This window comes from Ambystoma mexicanum, chromosome 1p (assembly GCF_040938575.1).
Source record: "Ambystoma mexicanum isolate Mex_15411 chromosome 1p, UKY_AmexF1_1, whole genome shotgun sequence".
NCBI lineage: Eukaryota > Metazoa > Chordata > Amphibia > Caudata > Ambystomatidae > Ambystoma > Ambystoma mexicanum.
Window position 1 is genome coordinate 61,704,058 of NC_090921.1, and position 18,310 is coordinate 61,722,367.

General features: G+C 46.8%; 1 protein-coding gene across 4 annotated transcripts in view; it reads left to right on the forward strand.

The window, feature by feature from the left end:
• Positions 1 to 1,448: 1,448 nt before the first annotated feature.
• The window catches only part of LOC138566119 (zinc finger protein 467-like), a 158,805-nt gene continuing 141,943 nt past the window's right edge, over positions 1,449 to 18,310 (forward strand). The window contains exon 1 of one of the 4 annotated variants that reach the window (XM_069643135.1): positions 1,449 to 1,644. In XM_069643135.1, the coding sequence (XP_069499236.1) occupies positions 1,558 to 1,644 (87 nt within the window). In that variant the 5' untranslated portion in view covers positions 1,449 to 1,557. The remainder of the gene's footprint in view (positions 1,645 to 18,310) is intronic. The other 3 variants (XM_069643129.1, XM_069643142.1, XM_069643120.1) reach the window with 3 other exon arrangements.

Sequence of the window (18,310 nt, forward strand, 5' to 3'; positions counted from 1 at the left end):
AAATTCAGCACTTCCTGGTAACTGATCCCATTCTACGAATGTGCCAATCTGGTTTCTGGCCAGGACATGGCACTGAATCAGCCCTGCTTGATTTTAAAAAAACAGCTTGTTGATCTCAGAGATGAGGGAAAGCCAGCCCTTCTCCTCCTCCTCGACCTCCCAGAGGCCTTTTACCTGGTTCATCATCGAATACTATGTCACCACCTTAAGGCTTCCGCTAACTTCTCCCTGGAAGCTACAACTTGGGTCATCTCATTCTTTGAAGGCAGATCCATGAGAGTGTTCGGAGATTCGTCTAGCACCCCTTCAGCACCCATCTCCTGCCGTACTCCACAAGGATCCTGTTTATACCCCACCGTATAATATATATTCACCAAACCCCTCTTCGACCTTATGGACTCCATAGGTATATCATATACAAACTATGCCGATCAAGTAATCATGAACTTATAATGGAGTATTTATAGCGATTACTAGTCTAGAGACATCTTTCAATAATTCGGCCTACATAGGTTCTCCAGGGTGGCTTCGGATGATCTCCCAAAATTAGATATGGTTGACTCTGATTGAATTCAGAATGATTCCAAGAAGATATTCCTTTTTGACTAGGGTAGTTAGGTAAAGGACAGGAAAAGAAGACATGGTGGTAATACCGGTATATTTCTATAATTATTTTAATTATTAGCTTTTATATAGCGTACAGCAGCCTATCAAGGTCATAGCGATTACAGCTGGAGAGGCCATGTCCCCTAGTCCATATAATGAACACTTATTTTAGTGTTTTCTTTTTAAAGCCTGAAAAAAATGTGATTTACTGATTAAGACAGGAGACTCGTCATTTTTCTTTTTAAAATGTAGCTATTTTTCTACTTTCTCCCTCCTAAAATAATACTAACCCCAATGCAAACCAACGGGAACGTTCAATTCTCCCAATTTTGTTACCAAAAGCTCACTCTCTGATGTACAAAATGTTGCATGTACACTGAGGTGTTTTCTTTGTAACAGTTGAGTTAATAAAGAAGAGTGCTGCTAAACAAGCCCTGATTTATGTATGTAGACATTTATACAAGGGTGCAAAGCCCATGTGTATCTAGGCAGTAGTTGCTGAGGACCAAAAACAGCTTTGCAGTGATTCCCCGTGTCCCGCGTGCCTCTGTGGTGAGCTTGTTTTAATATCCTCCACTTTACTGGTGTACACTTTCGCTGGTTTCTCGTCACCAGTGTCTGTTTAGTGTTCCTTTTTTTTTTAGAATACTTCCTGTCCGCGTCTGGTGACGCGTCTCTGTGCGGAGCATGCGCTTTACTCGTACCGCTTCCCTGCACAGAGCATGCGCACTCTACTCGTTGCCCGTCTCGGGCATCTCTGCGCGGAGCATGCGCACTCTACTCGTTGCCCGTCTCTCGCGTCTTCCGGTGATGTGTATGTATGCCCTCTGCTTCCGGTGCACAGGAACAGCGTCTCTCCTCCGAGTGCGTTCCCGAGGAGCGTCAGCCTGCGTGAGGTGTTCCAAGCTCTGAGCATGCGCAGTAATACAGAGGGAGTTGTTCCTGCAACCTATGCCCCTCTGGGACAGGCTAATTGACAGACCTACTGGAAAAACAGCCACAAGCCGAGGAGACATGTCTACCCATTGCCCAGAGAAGGTGAGCCCTGTGTGGAGCGAATGTAAGGGGAGTAAAGTGCCGTGCACTATCCTCTCATTCATGGCTGCAACCAGCAGGGAAATCTTGCTCTAATGTGTGCCTGTAAATGAACGTGCGGAGTTCAGACTAAGTAATGTGCCAGCCTTTTTTAAGTAACGTGTAGTATTGTGCTGTTTAAGATTCAGACAAGGCGAGCAAAGCATGCAGAATCAGGCACAGAAGTGTGTGGACAGGATTCAAATGTTTAATACGGCGTTATTTAGTCAAAGCCTTTATGCTAGAAATAGGCAGAATTTTTAAAATGTAAGGAACGTGCAGTGCGGGATTTACGTGCAGTTAGAAATGTGCTGTGCATGAATTAGGCACTGTGAGTTATGTGCTTTGCAGCAGTCATGGTGTCAATACTGAAGTGTGGTCAGGGCTTTAAGTGGGCCAGGCTAGCCCGGGCTGAGCCCCAGCAGTGTCCCAAAACTCTGGTCGAGCAGGGGCCCCTCACCATCAGCAACAAAACAACTTTTTTTTTATGCCAAAGCTGGGGATTCGAAACCAAACCCTGCTGGCGTGAAGCCTGTGTGACAGCCACTGTGCTATTTCAGAGTTATGATATATTTGTAACGCGCCTATACACAAGTGTTTCAAGACAAGGAAGGGGGGGACAGAGTGAGGATAGAGACAACAATCTTACTAGGCCAAGTGATATTGAGATCGCGCAAGTGCAGGGCGGGGGTGAGGAACAGTGCCAGGGCAAAGGGGAGGGGGCAGTGCTGTACATGGGATCAAAGCAATAACAAGAAGTGCAGGTGTAAGAGTAAGTGCAGACAGCAGGTCCCCAAAAGTGCAGGTAGGGAGACTGTAGAGTTACAGATACAGACCCAAGTGTAAGGGTTGCTGGGAGGCAGTGCGGGTGTGCAACTGGGCTGGCAGGGACCTGGGCCCGAAATTAGAGGGTAGCCAGGTGACCAGTGCAGTATCAGACAGCAAATCCGCAGGGGAGAGGAAGAGAGAAATCAGAAGCAAAGAGGAAGGGTTTGTGGTGCTTCCGGAACCGGAGATGATTTGTATTTGTGTTTGTATTTTATTTATTTATTTATATAGCGCAGCCAGGCCTGAGGGCAACGGGGCGCATATCTTGACAGAGAATGTATAATACAGTACAGGTTACATTTTAAAGTGGCAGGTTAGCGCAATATATACATGCAATAAGGTTATACATAGTAAACAATGTAATGTGCAAGAGTATCTAAAAGTCACAGTATCAATGTACATATTTTACAATGTGCAGAGCACAATATCTACAAGTGGCAAGAAAACATACAGGCAGAGGCAGTTGAAGAGCCGGGGAGGGTCCTGAAATACATTTGGTCATTTAGGCAACATTGGTAGCTAGCCATAATTTGGTGCTTTGTTTGAAAAGGGTAGGAGAATGTTCAGATCTAATAGGTAAGGGAATCGAATTCCATAGTTTGGCGGCAAGGACAGGGAAGCTGATTCCCCCAGCTTTGTGCAGTTTGTATCTGGGGATGGTCGGCTTAAGCACACTGCCTGATCTAAGTAATCGGGTAGGTGTGTAGTGCGAGAGGAGAGAGAGGTGGGTACCTGATTGTTCAGACATTTATGTGTGAGGGTAAGAGATTTCAGAGCAATCCTTTGTGTCACTGATAGCCAGTGTAAGCTTCTCCTAGTCTCGAAGATGTGTGAGGATCTGGAGATGTTGAGGGCAGCTCTAATTGCATTATTTTGTGTAACCTGTAGCTTGTTCAGGTTACGTTGGCTAGTCCCAAGATATAGGGCATTACAGTAGTCTAGTTTGGACATAACCAATGTCCTGGCTAGGATAGTACAGTTCTGTGTGGTAAGGAAGGGACGACATGCTGTAATAAGCTTACATGTGTAGGCGGATGCCGAGACAACATAATTAGTTTGTCTATTGAGTGATAGGGTGGAGTCGAGGTAAATTCTTAATGTTTTGGTATCGGAAGAGATTTTAATAGTGTTACCATCAATGATGAAAGTCTTGAAGGCAGAGTCAAGCCTGTTCAGTCGTTGTTGGGAGCCCAGGATGAGGAGCTCTGTCTTATCGTCGTTAAGACAGAGCTCATGCTGGGCCATCCAAGCTTGGATGACTTGATGAATGTCATTCAAGGCTTTTGTATCCACTAGGTAGTCTCCTGTGATTGGGATGAGTATCTGGGTGTCATCAGCGTAGTTGGTGTAGGTGACACCCAGATAATAAAGAACATCAAACAGTGGTTTAGTGAAGACGTTATATAATGTTGGTGAAGTGCATGAGCCCTGAGGTACCCCGCATGGCACATGAATGGGTTCTGCAGAAGCGGTGGGTTTCAGAATTGAATTGATTGTTTATTTGTATAGTGCCTATACACAATGTGTTTCAAAGCGCTTCAAGGAGGGAGGGAACATGGGAGAAAACAAATTACATTCTTACAAGACCTTGATACAATTCACAATATGGAATAACTATCATAATAAGCCTGGTGACATTTCTGATAGTGCAAGTGCTGAAACAATTAAGGAGGGGAGGGGGAGGGAAAAGAAAATGGGAACAAACGAGCAGTAACATTACTATGTCTGACGACAATTGATGTAGTGCATGAGTATAACAAGAGGAAGGGGAGGGTGAGGTGAGAGGGAAGGGGGGGGACAAACAAATGACTATCCTGTATGGTCCGGTGACAAGCAGAGATCAAGGAGGGGAAAGGGGGGAGAAGACAAGGAGGGCAGGGAGGACAGACAAGCTGCCATCAAAGGTCAAGAGACAAGTGAGTAAGTGCCAAATGACTAAAAGGACAGAGGGAGTGGGGGAAAGAGAGGGAGGGTGGCTGCGAAAAACAGGCAACTACAATTACTATGCCTGACAGCAATTGGGGTAGTGCTGGAAAAGGCAGGAGGGGCAGGTGAGGGGCGAAGGGGAAGGTAAGATACAGAGGGGAAGGAGAAGAGCAAGAAGAGGGGTGGGACAAGCATGTGAAGCCATCAAGCATGTCTATGCAAAGGCACATTAGAGGTAGCAGGGTACAGAGAGGGAGTGGGGGTTAGGGAGGACGAGAACAATACAAAGGAGAGGAAGAGGGCAAGGGGGTGCAAAGGGACATAATAACGGGAGGGCGTTGGGTAGGGAGGGGTAAGGAGGTACAAGGGGAGCAACAAGGGGCGCAACTAGGGGCATCGGAGGGGGGTGGGGGAAAAAGGGAGCAACATGAGGGGACAAAGGGAGCAACTGAGGGGGGTGGGAGGAAAAGGGAGCAACACAGGTCATCGGAGGGGGGTGGGGGGACAAAGGGAGCAAACAACGGGGCATCTGGGTGGGTTGTGGGGAACCGAGGGAGCAACGCGAGGGGACAAAAGGAAGCCATACGTGGCAACTGAGGGGGCTGGGGGGGACAAAGGGAGCAACATGGCAACAGAGGGGGGTGGGGGACAGAAGGAGCAGCAACATGGGGCAATAGAGGGGCATGGGGGGCAAAGGGAGCAACACAGGGCATCTGAGGGGGTGAGGGACAGAGGGAGCAACACGGGGCATCTGAGGGGTTGGGGGACAGAAGGAGCAACATGGGGCATCAGAGGTGGGTGGGGGACAAAGGGAGCAACACAGGGAATCGGAGAGGGTGAGGGGACAGAGGGAGGAACACAGGGAATCGGAGGGGGGTGGTGGACAGCTGGAACAACACAGGGCATAGGAGGGGTGGGGGGACAGCTGGAACAACACAGGGCATCGGAGTGGGGTGGGGGACAGAGGGAACAACAAGGGGCATCGGAGGGGGGTGGGAGGACAGAGGGAACAACACCGGGCAGCGGGGTGGGGGGCATTGGGAACAATTCCAGGGATCAGAGGGGTGGGGGGGACAAAGGGAGCAACACGGGGCATTGAAGGGGGTGGGGGGCAGCGGGAGCAAACATGAGAGCTGGAAAAATGAAAGGGAGCAGAGGGGCAGGGAGGCTGTTCCAGAGGGAGGCCCCAGCCGAAGAAAGAGATCTACCAGCAACTTGTTGCTAGGAGAAGTAACTCACTCTGAGGAAGTTGGAGGTGGAGGCACGAAGAGCTCAAGTAGGAAGGTATTTACAAAGAGAGAGTGGGAGGTATTGAGGACCCAGGCCCCAGAAGGCCTTGTGGACAAAGCAGAGGGTCTTGAACTTAATCCTTGCAGCCACTGGGAGCCAATGCAGACATTTCAGTGCTGGAGAGATATGATCCCTGGACTTGAGGCCAAGGAGAAGTCTCGCTGTCCTGTTCTGGATGAGTTGCGGAGAGTAGAAGCAGGCAAATTTAGAACGAGGGTTTGCTGTAGTCCAGCCTAGAGAGAACCAGAGCTCTAGAGACAGTGAGCTTCTGGGGGAAAAAGAGGAAAAGTAGAATACCTCTGAGGAGGTGCAGTTGGTAGTTTGACTTCTTAGAGACGACCGAGATGTGAGGAGAAAAGAGGAGTGAGGAGTCGGAGATGACCCAGAGGTTCTGACCTCACAGGTGCGAGCAGGAAGAGGGCCAAGGGAGGCCAGCAGAGAGTGACAGGAAAGGAGGGAGCAGGAGTGCCGATGAGAATCTCCGTCTTACTGGCATTAAGGCAGCAAAGGTTGGTGGCACACCACTCCTGGATATTTATTTATTTATTTATTTAATTTGTTACACGCCCGGACCCTGTGGTATCACGGCGTAGTTACATAAATCTTGGTAGTTAGTCATACATTCGAGTAACATATTTACAGACAATTAATTAGGTCATACTAGTCAATCAGGAGAAACATAGTTGCAGTAAAGACATAATTGCAATAAGCATTCTATTGGTTCAGGATTGCCAGGCTGCTAATATTGGTTAAATAACCATGTTTTCAGTAGATTCTTTGAATGAGGTCTCTTTTTTGATGTTGATGGGGAAGGAATTCCAGTGTTTTGGAGCTAAAAGTTTGAAGCTGCTACCCCCTGCTCTGGTATTATTATAGCGGGGTGATACTAGAAGATGATTTTCGTTGGATCTTAGGGTTCTAGTGGCTTCTTTTTTCTAAACTGCATTGCTAAAATAGGTGCTTTTTTGGTAAGACTTTTGGGCGTAATACAGAGAGTTTTGAAGATAATTCTAGCTTCAATGGGTAACCAATGGGCATCTCTCCTAGTCTTAGATATGTGGTCGGATTTCTTTTTCCCTAATGCTGCTTTTAGGGCTTTGTTTTGCATGAGTTGCAATTTGATCAGGTTGGCCTTAGAGATCCCTAGCAGTAGTACATTACAATAGTCCAGTTTGGATAGTATCAACGCTCTGGCCAAGGTAAAACAGTTGAATGGGGTCAGGAATAGGCGACTTAACGCTATCAATTTGGATGTGTATGCGGTGGCGGAGGAGAGAGTTGATATATTTGGTCATCATGAGGTTTGTCATGATCCATGCCCGTGAAACCCTCAGGTATAACAGCCCCCTGGCAGCAGTGGGGCTAAAGCCCTTCACACTGGCACCAACGGCTTTAAAACTCCATAAGAAACATACATGAAGTCAGTCCTGGCGCCTTTAGCGCCAGGCTCATTATCAGGAGTAAGGCAATACCAGTTTTGGACCTTAATCCAACATGGAGGCCTATTACACAGCTCAGCTATTTAAACCACACCCGAACAGTAGAACACGATTCGAGTTATTCTGCACTCCTGCAGCGTAACGCTCACCGTGTCCAGCTCCTGCTCATCTGCTTCTCCGGCGGCCCGATCCTGAAGCCCTAGATCCGGATTCCATTAATAACCTGGAAGAACAGTGTTAGGCAGAAACCTGTGCAGTTCCCTCTGGGACCACTGCAAAAGATTTAAGACTACAGGTGTTTGGCAGTAAACCCACTTGGTAGCAGTCTGTACCACACAGATTCCCTTGGTAGCTGTGGCTGAGCAGTCAGACTTCCCTCAAGAAGAGTTAGGCAGTATACAGAGTATTCACAATAGGTCAAGAGAACACAGTAGAACAAGTAAACACTGACCAGGGCTTGGTGTAAAAGAGATATAATTATTTATTTAAAACCACATCTAGAAATACACACAGGCACTAATAGTAAGCAATTCAAAAACACGGTCACTAAAAGATATACACTCCCTTAAAAGAATATTAGACAAGTCTTAAGTAAAGCACCACTTATTTTCAGACAGCGGTGAGCGCTTAACGTAGATGGCACTCTAATAACTCGTTTTAAAAAGGGAGAGAAAAGCAGAGAATACATTGAAACAGACCCAACACTTTTTCACGAACACACAAGAGAAGAAGGCAAAGTAACACCGTGAATTCAGAGTCAGTAGGCCGGATCCGCTTTAAGAGGATCAAAACGAAATGTGTCCAAGGTCACACGGTTGCAGTGCACAAAAGTCTTGTAACGGTTCAAAAAGGAGTTGGACCAAAGAAAGGGACCAGTTAGAGGGTCAAGGCGGCCAGCCCAGTCCAGAAGGTTAAGGGGTTATTATTACCTTGTAGCAATCTTTAGAAAGGGAGGCCTGGCGGACACGGTACCTTAAAGTGGTGAGAACACTCCAGCGGGGGCAGTTGTTCCTGGCAGCGGATGCAAGTCGGTGCTTCGTCTGGGGGAAGAGAGGATCTCGTCGTGGAGGAAGTCCGTTGCACTGCCACGGAAGAAACCAGCCACAGAGTTTCTCAGGTACAAGGAGCGGTCCGTTGATTCGCGGTTCAGTGGTGAGTGGCTGTCCGGCCGCCGGGGTGCTTGGCATGGGCAGTTCGACCACAAACCGGTCTGGGGTGCGAAGAAAGAAGGTGAAACTGGTTGTGCCCACCAGTCAGGGGAAGAAGCCGCTCCAGCTGGGAGATCTTCTCTGTCGTCGGGATGTGGTGCGTCGGTTCCGCAGGGCTCCACCGGTGGTGTCGTCGTGGTACGTCGGCTCAGCTTCTCCCTCGTTGGATTCTCAGGTCCTGTGGCGACCTCTGACGTTCCAGTCCCCAAAGCCCTGCTTTTATGCAGCATACCCCCATTCACTCAGCCTAGGGGCCAATCACACAAGAGTGCCACTTGAGTTACCAAGGTAACTCAGTCCAGGGTGCCTAAACCCCCTCCCACACCCCCTGTGTTACCCAGACAGAGTGGCACCACTTTTGGAGGCTTCTGTGGAGAAGCCCGCCAAAAAAGTGGAACAAAGGGCTCGACTTGGGTTGGAGTCAGAGAAGAGAACACAAACGCCATTTTAGAATCGAGTCCTGGCAAAAAATACCAACCGGCGAATTAATATTAATTAAATAAACCGGCGGTATGTTCGAGGCTATGAGAATTAAATAATTAAAGTTGGTAGCCTCGAACAATGGGAAAATCCCATAGGGAAATATTCGCGGTCGAATATAAAAAGTAGTTTCCACTGCCACCAGCCAAAACTCGATCAGGGGGGACGGCGACGTGCCCCCTCGACTAACAGACCCCTGGGCAATCGAATTGCCCTGACCAGTACGTCCACAATATGATGGTTTGTACTGGTTTCTGTTAATAATTTGGGACTAGTAAAGCCAATGGTGACTTTACATGCCCTGGGAGACAGTAGTCAGTCCCTGGGTATGGAGTCTATGGTGGGGTGTCACTATGACACCCCTGTGTTACTGCACGGAGGGTGCTGTGTAACACATATAGTAAAAACACATGAGACCCTATGGAGTAAAGGACCCCATAGCCCATAAAACACATTACCAGTCAAAGGAACACCATAAATCATGTCCAAGAGTGGGAGAAAAAGAGTCTCACTCTTGGCAGGAGGAAAAAACAAACTCCAGAAATCCAGCAAAGCTGCTGGGGGACTCACTAGGTTAGGAAATTCAGCCTAAAGAGAGAATTCTCCCTAACAAACAAGAACAGCATTAGCAAGCAAGAACACTTACCTGTGAAGTAACCAGCCTTTAAACCCTGCTGCGCTTCGCTTACCTCGCCCATCTCCGGAGTTCGCCGCAACCGGCAAAGGTAAAGAAACAAGGACAGCATTATAACAATTCTTACCTGGGCAAGCAGCGAGTCCTGGCAGCACCCTGCGCTTCTCTTACCTCGCCCATCTCCGGGATTCACCGCAACTTGCAAGGGAGAAAGAACAAAGTCAGCTTTAACAAAGCACTTACCTGGGCAAGCAGTGCTTCAATCGCTCATCACTCCGGAACATCACTGCAACCTGTACAAAGAAGAGAAGAGAACACAGGTTAGCAATTAACGCCAATAAACAGCGCAGAGCTCCGCGCATCAATAACTCACTGTGGTCTTCGCCATCGGCACAGCAACTCCGAGATCGCAACCATCCCTGTGAAAACAAAAAGAGACATTGTTAGGGAACAGCGTAGTGGAGCAAGACTCAGAGAAGACAGAGAAAACGGAGGGAAAGAAAGAGACAGAATAAAGACGGAAAAGACAGTATAACTCACCTGGAAGACAGCAAGCTGAGTCAGAGTCACAGCCGGTCTGGACCTGACATAAGGGCACACAGACTAGTGAAGCAACTAGGTCCACGGAACGCCCACACCAACCACGTGCCCCTGCACAGAGACTCAGGACAGAGTTCAATGCACAAAAACCTAAGGTGCTACCCAAAGTCTGCCACATAATCAAGCAGAGAGGGATCTGGGATAACGCTTAGACCTCCATCCAGTATCGTTTGGCGCCCCCGTGGATACCAGGTGAGCGTAACACCTAGGGCCTCATTACACGGTAGGCGGTAAGGGTTTACCGGTACCGGTATTTTACCGGTACCGGTAAATCCTTACCGCCTTACTACAAGGTCCCTTTGCGGGTTGGGGAATTTAACGCCTGCTTTTTGCAGGCATTAAAAACCAACCCGCAAAGGGAACCTGGGAGCTAATCGCGGTACCACAATTTGCGGTGCCGTAATTAGCGCCTTCCCCATTCCCATTATGCCCCATTGGGCAAAAATGGGAATGGGGAAGGGCAATGGTGGAAGGGGGAATTACCGCCCCGCCAACCTTGGAATGGGGTGGTAATTCCCCTTTCCACCAAGGCGGTGCCGGTATTTTACCGGCATGAACCATGGCGCTAATAGCGCCATGGTTCTCCGCCTACCGTGTAATGAGGCCCCTAGTGTCTTAACTTGCTTGAGCACTGGTATCATTGAGCCATCAATGTTGATATAGGTGTAGTCTGGTTGGAGTGCAGCTATTTTGGTTGGTGATCCCACAATGAGAATTTCTGTTTTCTCATCGTTGAGACAGAGCCTATTTACGGCCATCCAGTTTTGGATGATTGTGTATATTTTGTTGATAACCAGGGTGTCCTGGTCATAGTTGCCTGAGATGGGTATGAGGATTTGGGTGTCATCTGCAAAATTTGTGTAGATGACACCCATATCATCTAGAGCAGAGAAAAGGAGCTTTGCGTAAGCGTTATAGAGTGTAGGGGAAATACATGATCCCTGGGGTACTCCTGTGGGAACTGGTATGGGATCGGCAACTTCCTTACCTATGGCCACTCTGGAAGTGTGTTCTGCCAGAAATGATTTCACCCACATTATAGCATCATCCGAGAAATTAAAGTCCTTGGCTAGTGAAGTACATAGTTTATCGTTATCTACAAGGTCAAATGCTGCAGATAGGTCCAACAGCAAGAGGATGCAGAGTTTACCTGAGTCTCTGATAGTATCCATCTGGATTTTAAGGCCCAGAAGGGCCATTTCTGTGATGTGGTTATGATTAAAGCCTAATTGTCTTGTTCCCAGGAGTTGGTTCTGTTCTAAGTGTGTTTGGATTTGTGTGTATGCTATTTTATCAATGATTTTGAGTAAGAATGGGACCGTTGTTATTGGTCGATAATTAGTAGTTACTTTGGGGTCCAATGTAGGTTTTTTAAGGAGAGGGGTGACCAAAGCTTTTTTTATACTGGCTGGGTCTGTATTAGAGGAGAATGAGGAGTTGATGAATTTGGTAATGGTGGGGGTGAGAGTGCCAGCGCAAGCTTTTTCTATTTAGCTGGGACACTATATCTCCGTTGCAATTGGAGGCTTTGAGTTTGGTGATCGTGTTGAGTACTAGTTCTTGTGAGACTGGGCGAAGTGAAATAGTGGATTTGGGTTTTCATGCGAGGTTGGTGAGGAATTGGTGGTTATGGTATTTTTATCTGCTAGTAACTGTCTTTTGGTAGTAATTTTGTTTTGTAACAGAGTGATTTTGGCTGAGAGTGTGTCTTGAATGGTGGTGCACCATTCTGTACTGGCCTTGTCCGAGGTGGTGGCGGGCGTGTGGTTTTCTAATTCCATAAGGATAGAGAAGAGTTCTTTGGAATCAGGTGAGGCATTGTTTATCCGTGTATTGTATGCATTTGCTTTGTGGGATATTATGGCTGATTTATAAATCTTGTTAGCATCCTTGAAGGCTTTAGCCGAGTCAGAGGTGGGAAGTTTATTGTGGACATGTTCAAGAGAGCGTTTAGTTCTTCTTAGGGAGGCTAGTTCTTCGTTTAACCAAAAGTGAGCCCTTTTGTCAGTGCGACATGTTTTGGTTGTGACAGGCGCTACTTCGTCTATTGTTTTAGTGAGGCAATTGTGGTTGTAATCTGCAGTGGTGCTACGGTCGTCACTAGTGACTAGGTTAGATTTGAGAGTCTTATTAAGAGTAGGGGTGAAGTTCTCTACAGTGAGCTTTTAAGGATTTCTGGTTTTGACGGTGTCCATTTTTTTTAGGTTTTGGAGGGTGGGATTCATCACTCATGAGGGTGAATTTAATGCAGTAATGGTCCGACCAGCCAATGGGGTTGATAGTCTTGTGTTTAATGACAGGATCCAGTCCAGAATTCTGCCCTTGGTATGCGTGGGTTCATTCACCATTTCGGTCAAATTCATAGCTTTGAGAGCTGAATGTAGGATTGCAGCTTTGTGGTCTTGGTTGTCGTTATATCCCAAATTCAGGTCTCCAAGGATAATACATTTTGTATTGGGTTTGATGATGGGTGCGAGTAGTAGAGGGATATGTGTTTCTGGGTGGCTATTTAAGCTAGGAGTTCTATAGATCACTATTGGCTATTGGGGCCTGAATGGGTGAATGGGTGACTGGGGTTTAGGGTCCTTGGGTGTTCTGTTAGGGGACTGGGTGTTAAGTTTCATTTGTTTTTTAGTATGTCCAGAGTCGTTATACTTGGATGGTTTGGGCGTCCAGATTGGGTGGGTATGGTGAACCCAGGGTAGTTTAGTGCGTGATCTTAGGCGAGATGTCCTGACAATGGCAACAATAGGGTTGGTTTTGGGGTCTACTGAGAACTTAGGGGTGGACATGTGAGTGGGTGCATGGACAATGCTGGTTGCAAAAGGCATAGTGGATGGTAAGAAGGGAGTTGGGCACGGTATGGGGTAGTGTCTGGGACACGCTAACCTTGGGAGGCCATTGCTGAAAGACAATAGGTGGTTACCTATAACATCGCTATATTTAGAATGCGGTGAGGCTGTGAGCAGGTGTGTGAGTGGCTAAGTTTAGTAGTCATAGGCTCGATGTACAATAAACTATTCAGGCGTGATATGGTGAGGTGGGCTAGGGACAGTATACCATCAAAAAACCTAAATATAACATGGTAGGCTGCAAGCAGTATACCTGTCAGCCAGATATCAGAGTAGGCTAAATGCAGTGTACATATCAACACAAGTATCAGGGTAGGCTAAGTTTAAGCCGCAACACAATATCAGGGTAGGCTAAATGCAGTGTACATAGCAACACATATATCAGGGTAGGCTAGATGCAGTGTACCTAGAAACACAAATATCAGGGTAGGCTAGATGCAGTGTACATAGCAACACAGATATCGGGGTAGGCTAGATGCAATGAGTTGGCAGTAATGCAAAAGAGCTGGATGTGCTAAATGCTGCAAGTTAATCGTAGCGAAACAGTGGCAAGAGGTACTGGAAGTGGTGTACTGGCAACATCTGACTTAGGTCGGTCAGTAGGTCAGCCTTAGACTGACGGAGGCCATTGGATGGTAGTCATTTTCTGTGAATGGTTTGGTCGGTCACAGGGAGGCATAAGGGATCATGGCATTGAGTGGTGTTCCAAGATGGGTATAGATGGTGGAGATCGGGCACTCCCAAAGCCTTGGTGACAAGTTGTGTGTGATGAGAGTAAACTTGGGGGTTCAAGGTGCCGATACCGGTAGCAAGCTACGCTTATGTAATGCAGGATCACTTTGAATAAATGTACTTACAATGGAGCTTGATGCGTGAAGGGTAGCACCGCGACCGTCCACAGACCGACGTGGACAGGCGTAGACAGGCCCTTTTCCTCAGCCCTTCTCCTGAAGGCCGGCTTCCACCTTCCGGTTTGGGAGGCGGGTGGATGAGCGAGCGTGCAGCCAATCAGGTGTTGCGTGGCGGCAATTTCAAAGATGCTTCCGTTGCAGGTGCAAAAAGCTCATCGCAGCCATTACGCACATTGCCGTTGACAACAAAGTGAGTCCCAGGTATCGCGGGACACACAAAGTAAGATCAAAACTGCTGCGATTGCACTTGGATAGTGCTTTTCTGCTGGGGATTGATTAGAGCAGGATTAAAGGTCGTCGGGCTCTATTCGGGGAAGAGCTTTATCTCACCGGGTATGGGGGGAGTATGGGCTTCGGCGGCGGTGTGTTGCTGCAATAGGGGTCTGGGAGAGAAGGCTCCTGCCCTCTCCTCCCTGCTGCTGGGATGTGAGGATAGCAGACAGACATACAGTCAGAGATGAGAGAAGGAGAAGAGGTAGCAGAGGGGAGCCTGAAAACGAGCTGAGTGTCCATTTGTCACGGTTTTAGAACACGGCACACTCCAGCCAGGGAACTCCTTCCCCTGACAATGAAGGTGACGCACAATAAAAATGCTTTTTATCTTTAATAAACCACGGATTTGTTTTGAGTCGGGCCCAACCCGTCTGGCACCCACCTTTTACAAACACCCCGTGTCACAATGGACTAGGAACCAGGCCGGTGGGTATCAATAATATATTTATTCATTTATTACTTAATGGAAAAAGGAAAATATTCAAAATACAATTTTACAGCAGCCACCAGTGTTGTGGCAACACAACTGCAAAGCTTTCTACAGAACAATGGGTTCAAAATCTTACACAGTTCACAGGGATCTTTAATGACAAAACAGGAAAAATGGTTTTAAAGAAACTGACAGCACTAAGGTTAAGCACTCCCCCTGCAACACTCGCCCCCAAACATCAGCTAACGTAATTCACTTTGAATGGGAGGCAGTGGCAAGGAGTAAGGATAAAGAGAAAAAAATCAGATTTAGAATACAGGCCACCACCTCAAGATGGGAAGTCAAAAAAGAAAATGAAAACCCGTTTATAGAGCAAAATGGCAGAATCGGATTTGCTTGATTACTCGCACAGCAACTCACAACCGTGGTGGGACAGCTAGAAAGGAAATTTGTGTTGCTACACTTAAGGAGATAGGAAAGCTTATGGACTACTAATCGGCACACCAGGGCAACGTGGAAACAAGGTAGGAAAATCGTTTTTGGCGAAGAAAGCAAATGCAAAAGAAAAAGACACACAACAATGGAATTTTGTTTTTTACACAAATTTGAGATGACAGGCAGCTAAGCAAAGGGATTAGCTGTCAAAATCGGAAATTGGCTTTCAGGAAAAGGATAGAGGTTCATAACAGGTAAGATGCTAGGCACAATGGATTGCTCTCAATGGAACTACGGTTCGGGTTTTCAATGGGACAGATGCAAATTGGAATTCGTGGGGTATGCACACAATACACAGACAAATTTGGTTTTCAGTGACAAGGGGCCTCATTACGAGGTATGCGGTAGAGGGATAACAGGGCCGGTAGAGATGCCGGCCCCGTTATTCCTCTACCGCCCTATTATGAGTCTCCTCGTGGGACCCGCTAAGGACGTCTGGTAAAACCAGGCATCCTTAGCGGGTCCCGCAAGCAGACCAGGGTGCAAACAATGGGCCCTTCATTAACAGGCCCGTTGTCTACATCGTCACCATTCCCATTGAGCCCTATGGGGACTCGAATGGGAATGGCGATGTACTGGGTCTGGGTTCCCGGGAAGGGGAATTACCGGGCCCTCCAAGGTCGGAATGGCCCGGTAATTCCCCGTTCTCGGGAACCCGGACCCCGTACCCGGAATGGGATTAGCCATGCTGCTAATAGCGGCATGGCTACCTCCATACTTGTAATGATGCCCAAGGACTAATTCTGTTGACTATATTTTAATGCCTATAGTTATTAAAGAAAGACACTAGGCACAAGGGGGTTAATTTCGAATTTCAACCAACTCGCACCACAAACATCTTATAGAGGAATTAATAGATTTACTTCAAAATAATGCTAAGGATTTGTACAGATAACTAAAATATTTATCTAAGCAATACGCTAACATAGACAGAGGATAATACAAATTCCTCTATGGAAGGGTGAATGAATTATACTGGTAATTTGGGACTTTCAATGGGATTTTCTATGGGGTTTATGTTACAAAAGGAAATGGGTATGCCATTTGGGACGGGTTGTTTGCTACTTACAAAGTAAGCCTTGGTGTGGGATTGTGGAAAGTCAGCAGGATCTGAGGAATCTCTGGACAGCTAGGCAAGGGTCTAGTCTCTGCACTCTCTTGGATGGGATCAGCTGCCTTCTCCTGTCTCCCTGGATTCTTGTGTGTGTGTGTGAGAGATCTAATCTTTGTGTCTATAACAGTTCCCCTTATTTAGCCCCAAATGACATCATTTATTTTTCAATCTGGGGGAAGTACTCTAGAATTACTCCTACCCTGGGATAGGACAGCCAACCATTGTACCCTCCACCCCCTGGCGTCATTGGTTCGAGGGAAGAGAGAATCATTGTTCTGTTTGGCATTTATGACAGTTTTGTTCTCTTGGCCAACCTTTTAGCAAAACTAAGTTATGTATCCTAGCTCCCAACGTATACTAGTCACCGCCACAAGAAATAGAAAGGCGGTTTCAGGGGGTCATTGGGAATTGGACAAGCCGTTCACCGACTCTGTGTGAGGTAGCATGGCCCATTGGCACCTTTTTAGTCCTTTTCATGAAATGCATAATAGTTATCACTCTGCAAATGATGACGAATACTCATAATGTACATCTCCATCTTCCCACCGATTCATATTTGTCCCATTATAAAACCAGCCAGAAACTAGTCTTGACTGGCCATTTCAGTCCATAAAGTGCTTGCAAAATGTACAACATCCGCCTGGAAATTGCATGGAAAAATAGCATAAAAAAACTTTTTTTTTTTTTGAGTGCTGGAAAACATACTTGAAAATAATTCACTATTTTGATGTCAATTGGGTGGATCTGTCATATGTGGGGGGCGGTGCTTCATTCCCCCCAGCAAACTGTCTCCCCCTGGCTCAGCTTCCAACAAAATACTTTTATTGTCCCTTTGAAGTTTGTCAGTTTGTCCTTCAGAGTGGGTGCAACAAGGAACTTGCACTTCTTGGTCAAGCACTAGCCACACTTGCATTCTTTGTCTTTCTGCTCGGACTGCCTGATAGTCTGGCAGAACAGGTAATTATCACGCCCTCAGCCACCTCATATGCCATTGCGGAATAGTTCACTTATAAGTGACGGTTGACTTCCAGGGGAGGCCAGGCTTCTAATTGAGCCCAAAAACTGGTTTTACTAGTATTCTGAGTCTCGAGGTGCTTGAAGTCTTGTGAGGGAGAACATACTATACATGTGTAAACATCCCCCACTCACATACTATGACAAGGATTTAGCCTTTGTGAATAGAGTGTACCTCATCATCCAGGCATGGATGGCATCTCACGGTCTATGCCTGAATGATGACAAAACGGAACTCCTCATTCTCGGCAGCCCCACCAACCTCAACAAATTAGGCCACCTCTACTCCAATTTCAAAATAGATAACAACAACATCACAGTAGCCAAAGAAGTCAAAACTCTCGGATTTTATCTAGACTCTACTTGAAACTTCAACTCCATGGACCACGGCTTACACCTGCAAACTAATCAGAGCAGCCAAGCCATTCCTTTCAGCCAACAATTGAATTACCCTAGCAAGGGCCCTTGTCTTCTCCAAACTGGATTACTGCAACACTACAACTGTAGGGAGTGACAAATACATTACTAACAAGATACAGATTCTACAGAATAATCCCCTCAGAGCCACCTTAAGTATTCATAAGAAGGCCCAGATATCTGACCTCAGAAGATCCAACAACTGGCTTTCCACAAAAGACAAAATTCTCCTTAAAACAGTTTGCCTGACACATACATGCTTACACCATGCCGCCCCACAATACCTCATTGCCAGATTTTCGAGACAGTCCTCCAACCGTCCCTCGAGAACAGCCAACGCTTTCCTTCTACTTGTGCCCAGATTCAAACGCACAAAAACCGGTGGAAGCAGCTTCGCAGTCAAAGATGCTCAATACTGGAATTCGCTCCCACCCTTCTTAAGGGAAGACATACCTTATCTTCACTTTAGATCCAACCTCATCCATTGGATCAAGGAAAATGACATCTGACACTCCACCACACCTAGATCACACAAACTACCCTGTCCATCTGTACATACTGTATATAATTGCCTAGCGATGTCCCTTGCCATATCCTGTATACATTGTATGATACTGTACAGCAATGTAACCAAAGCTGAACAACCCTTCTGTAGTCATGCACTGTCTGCTCATACTGTATATAATTGCTCCATGATGTCTCTGACTACAAATGTACCT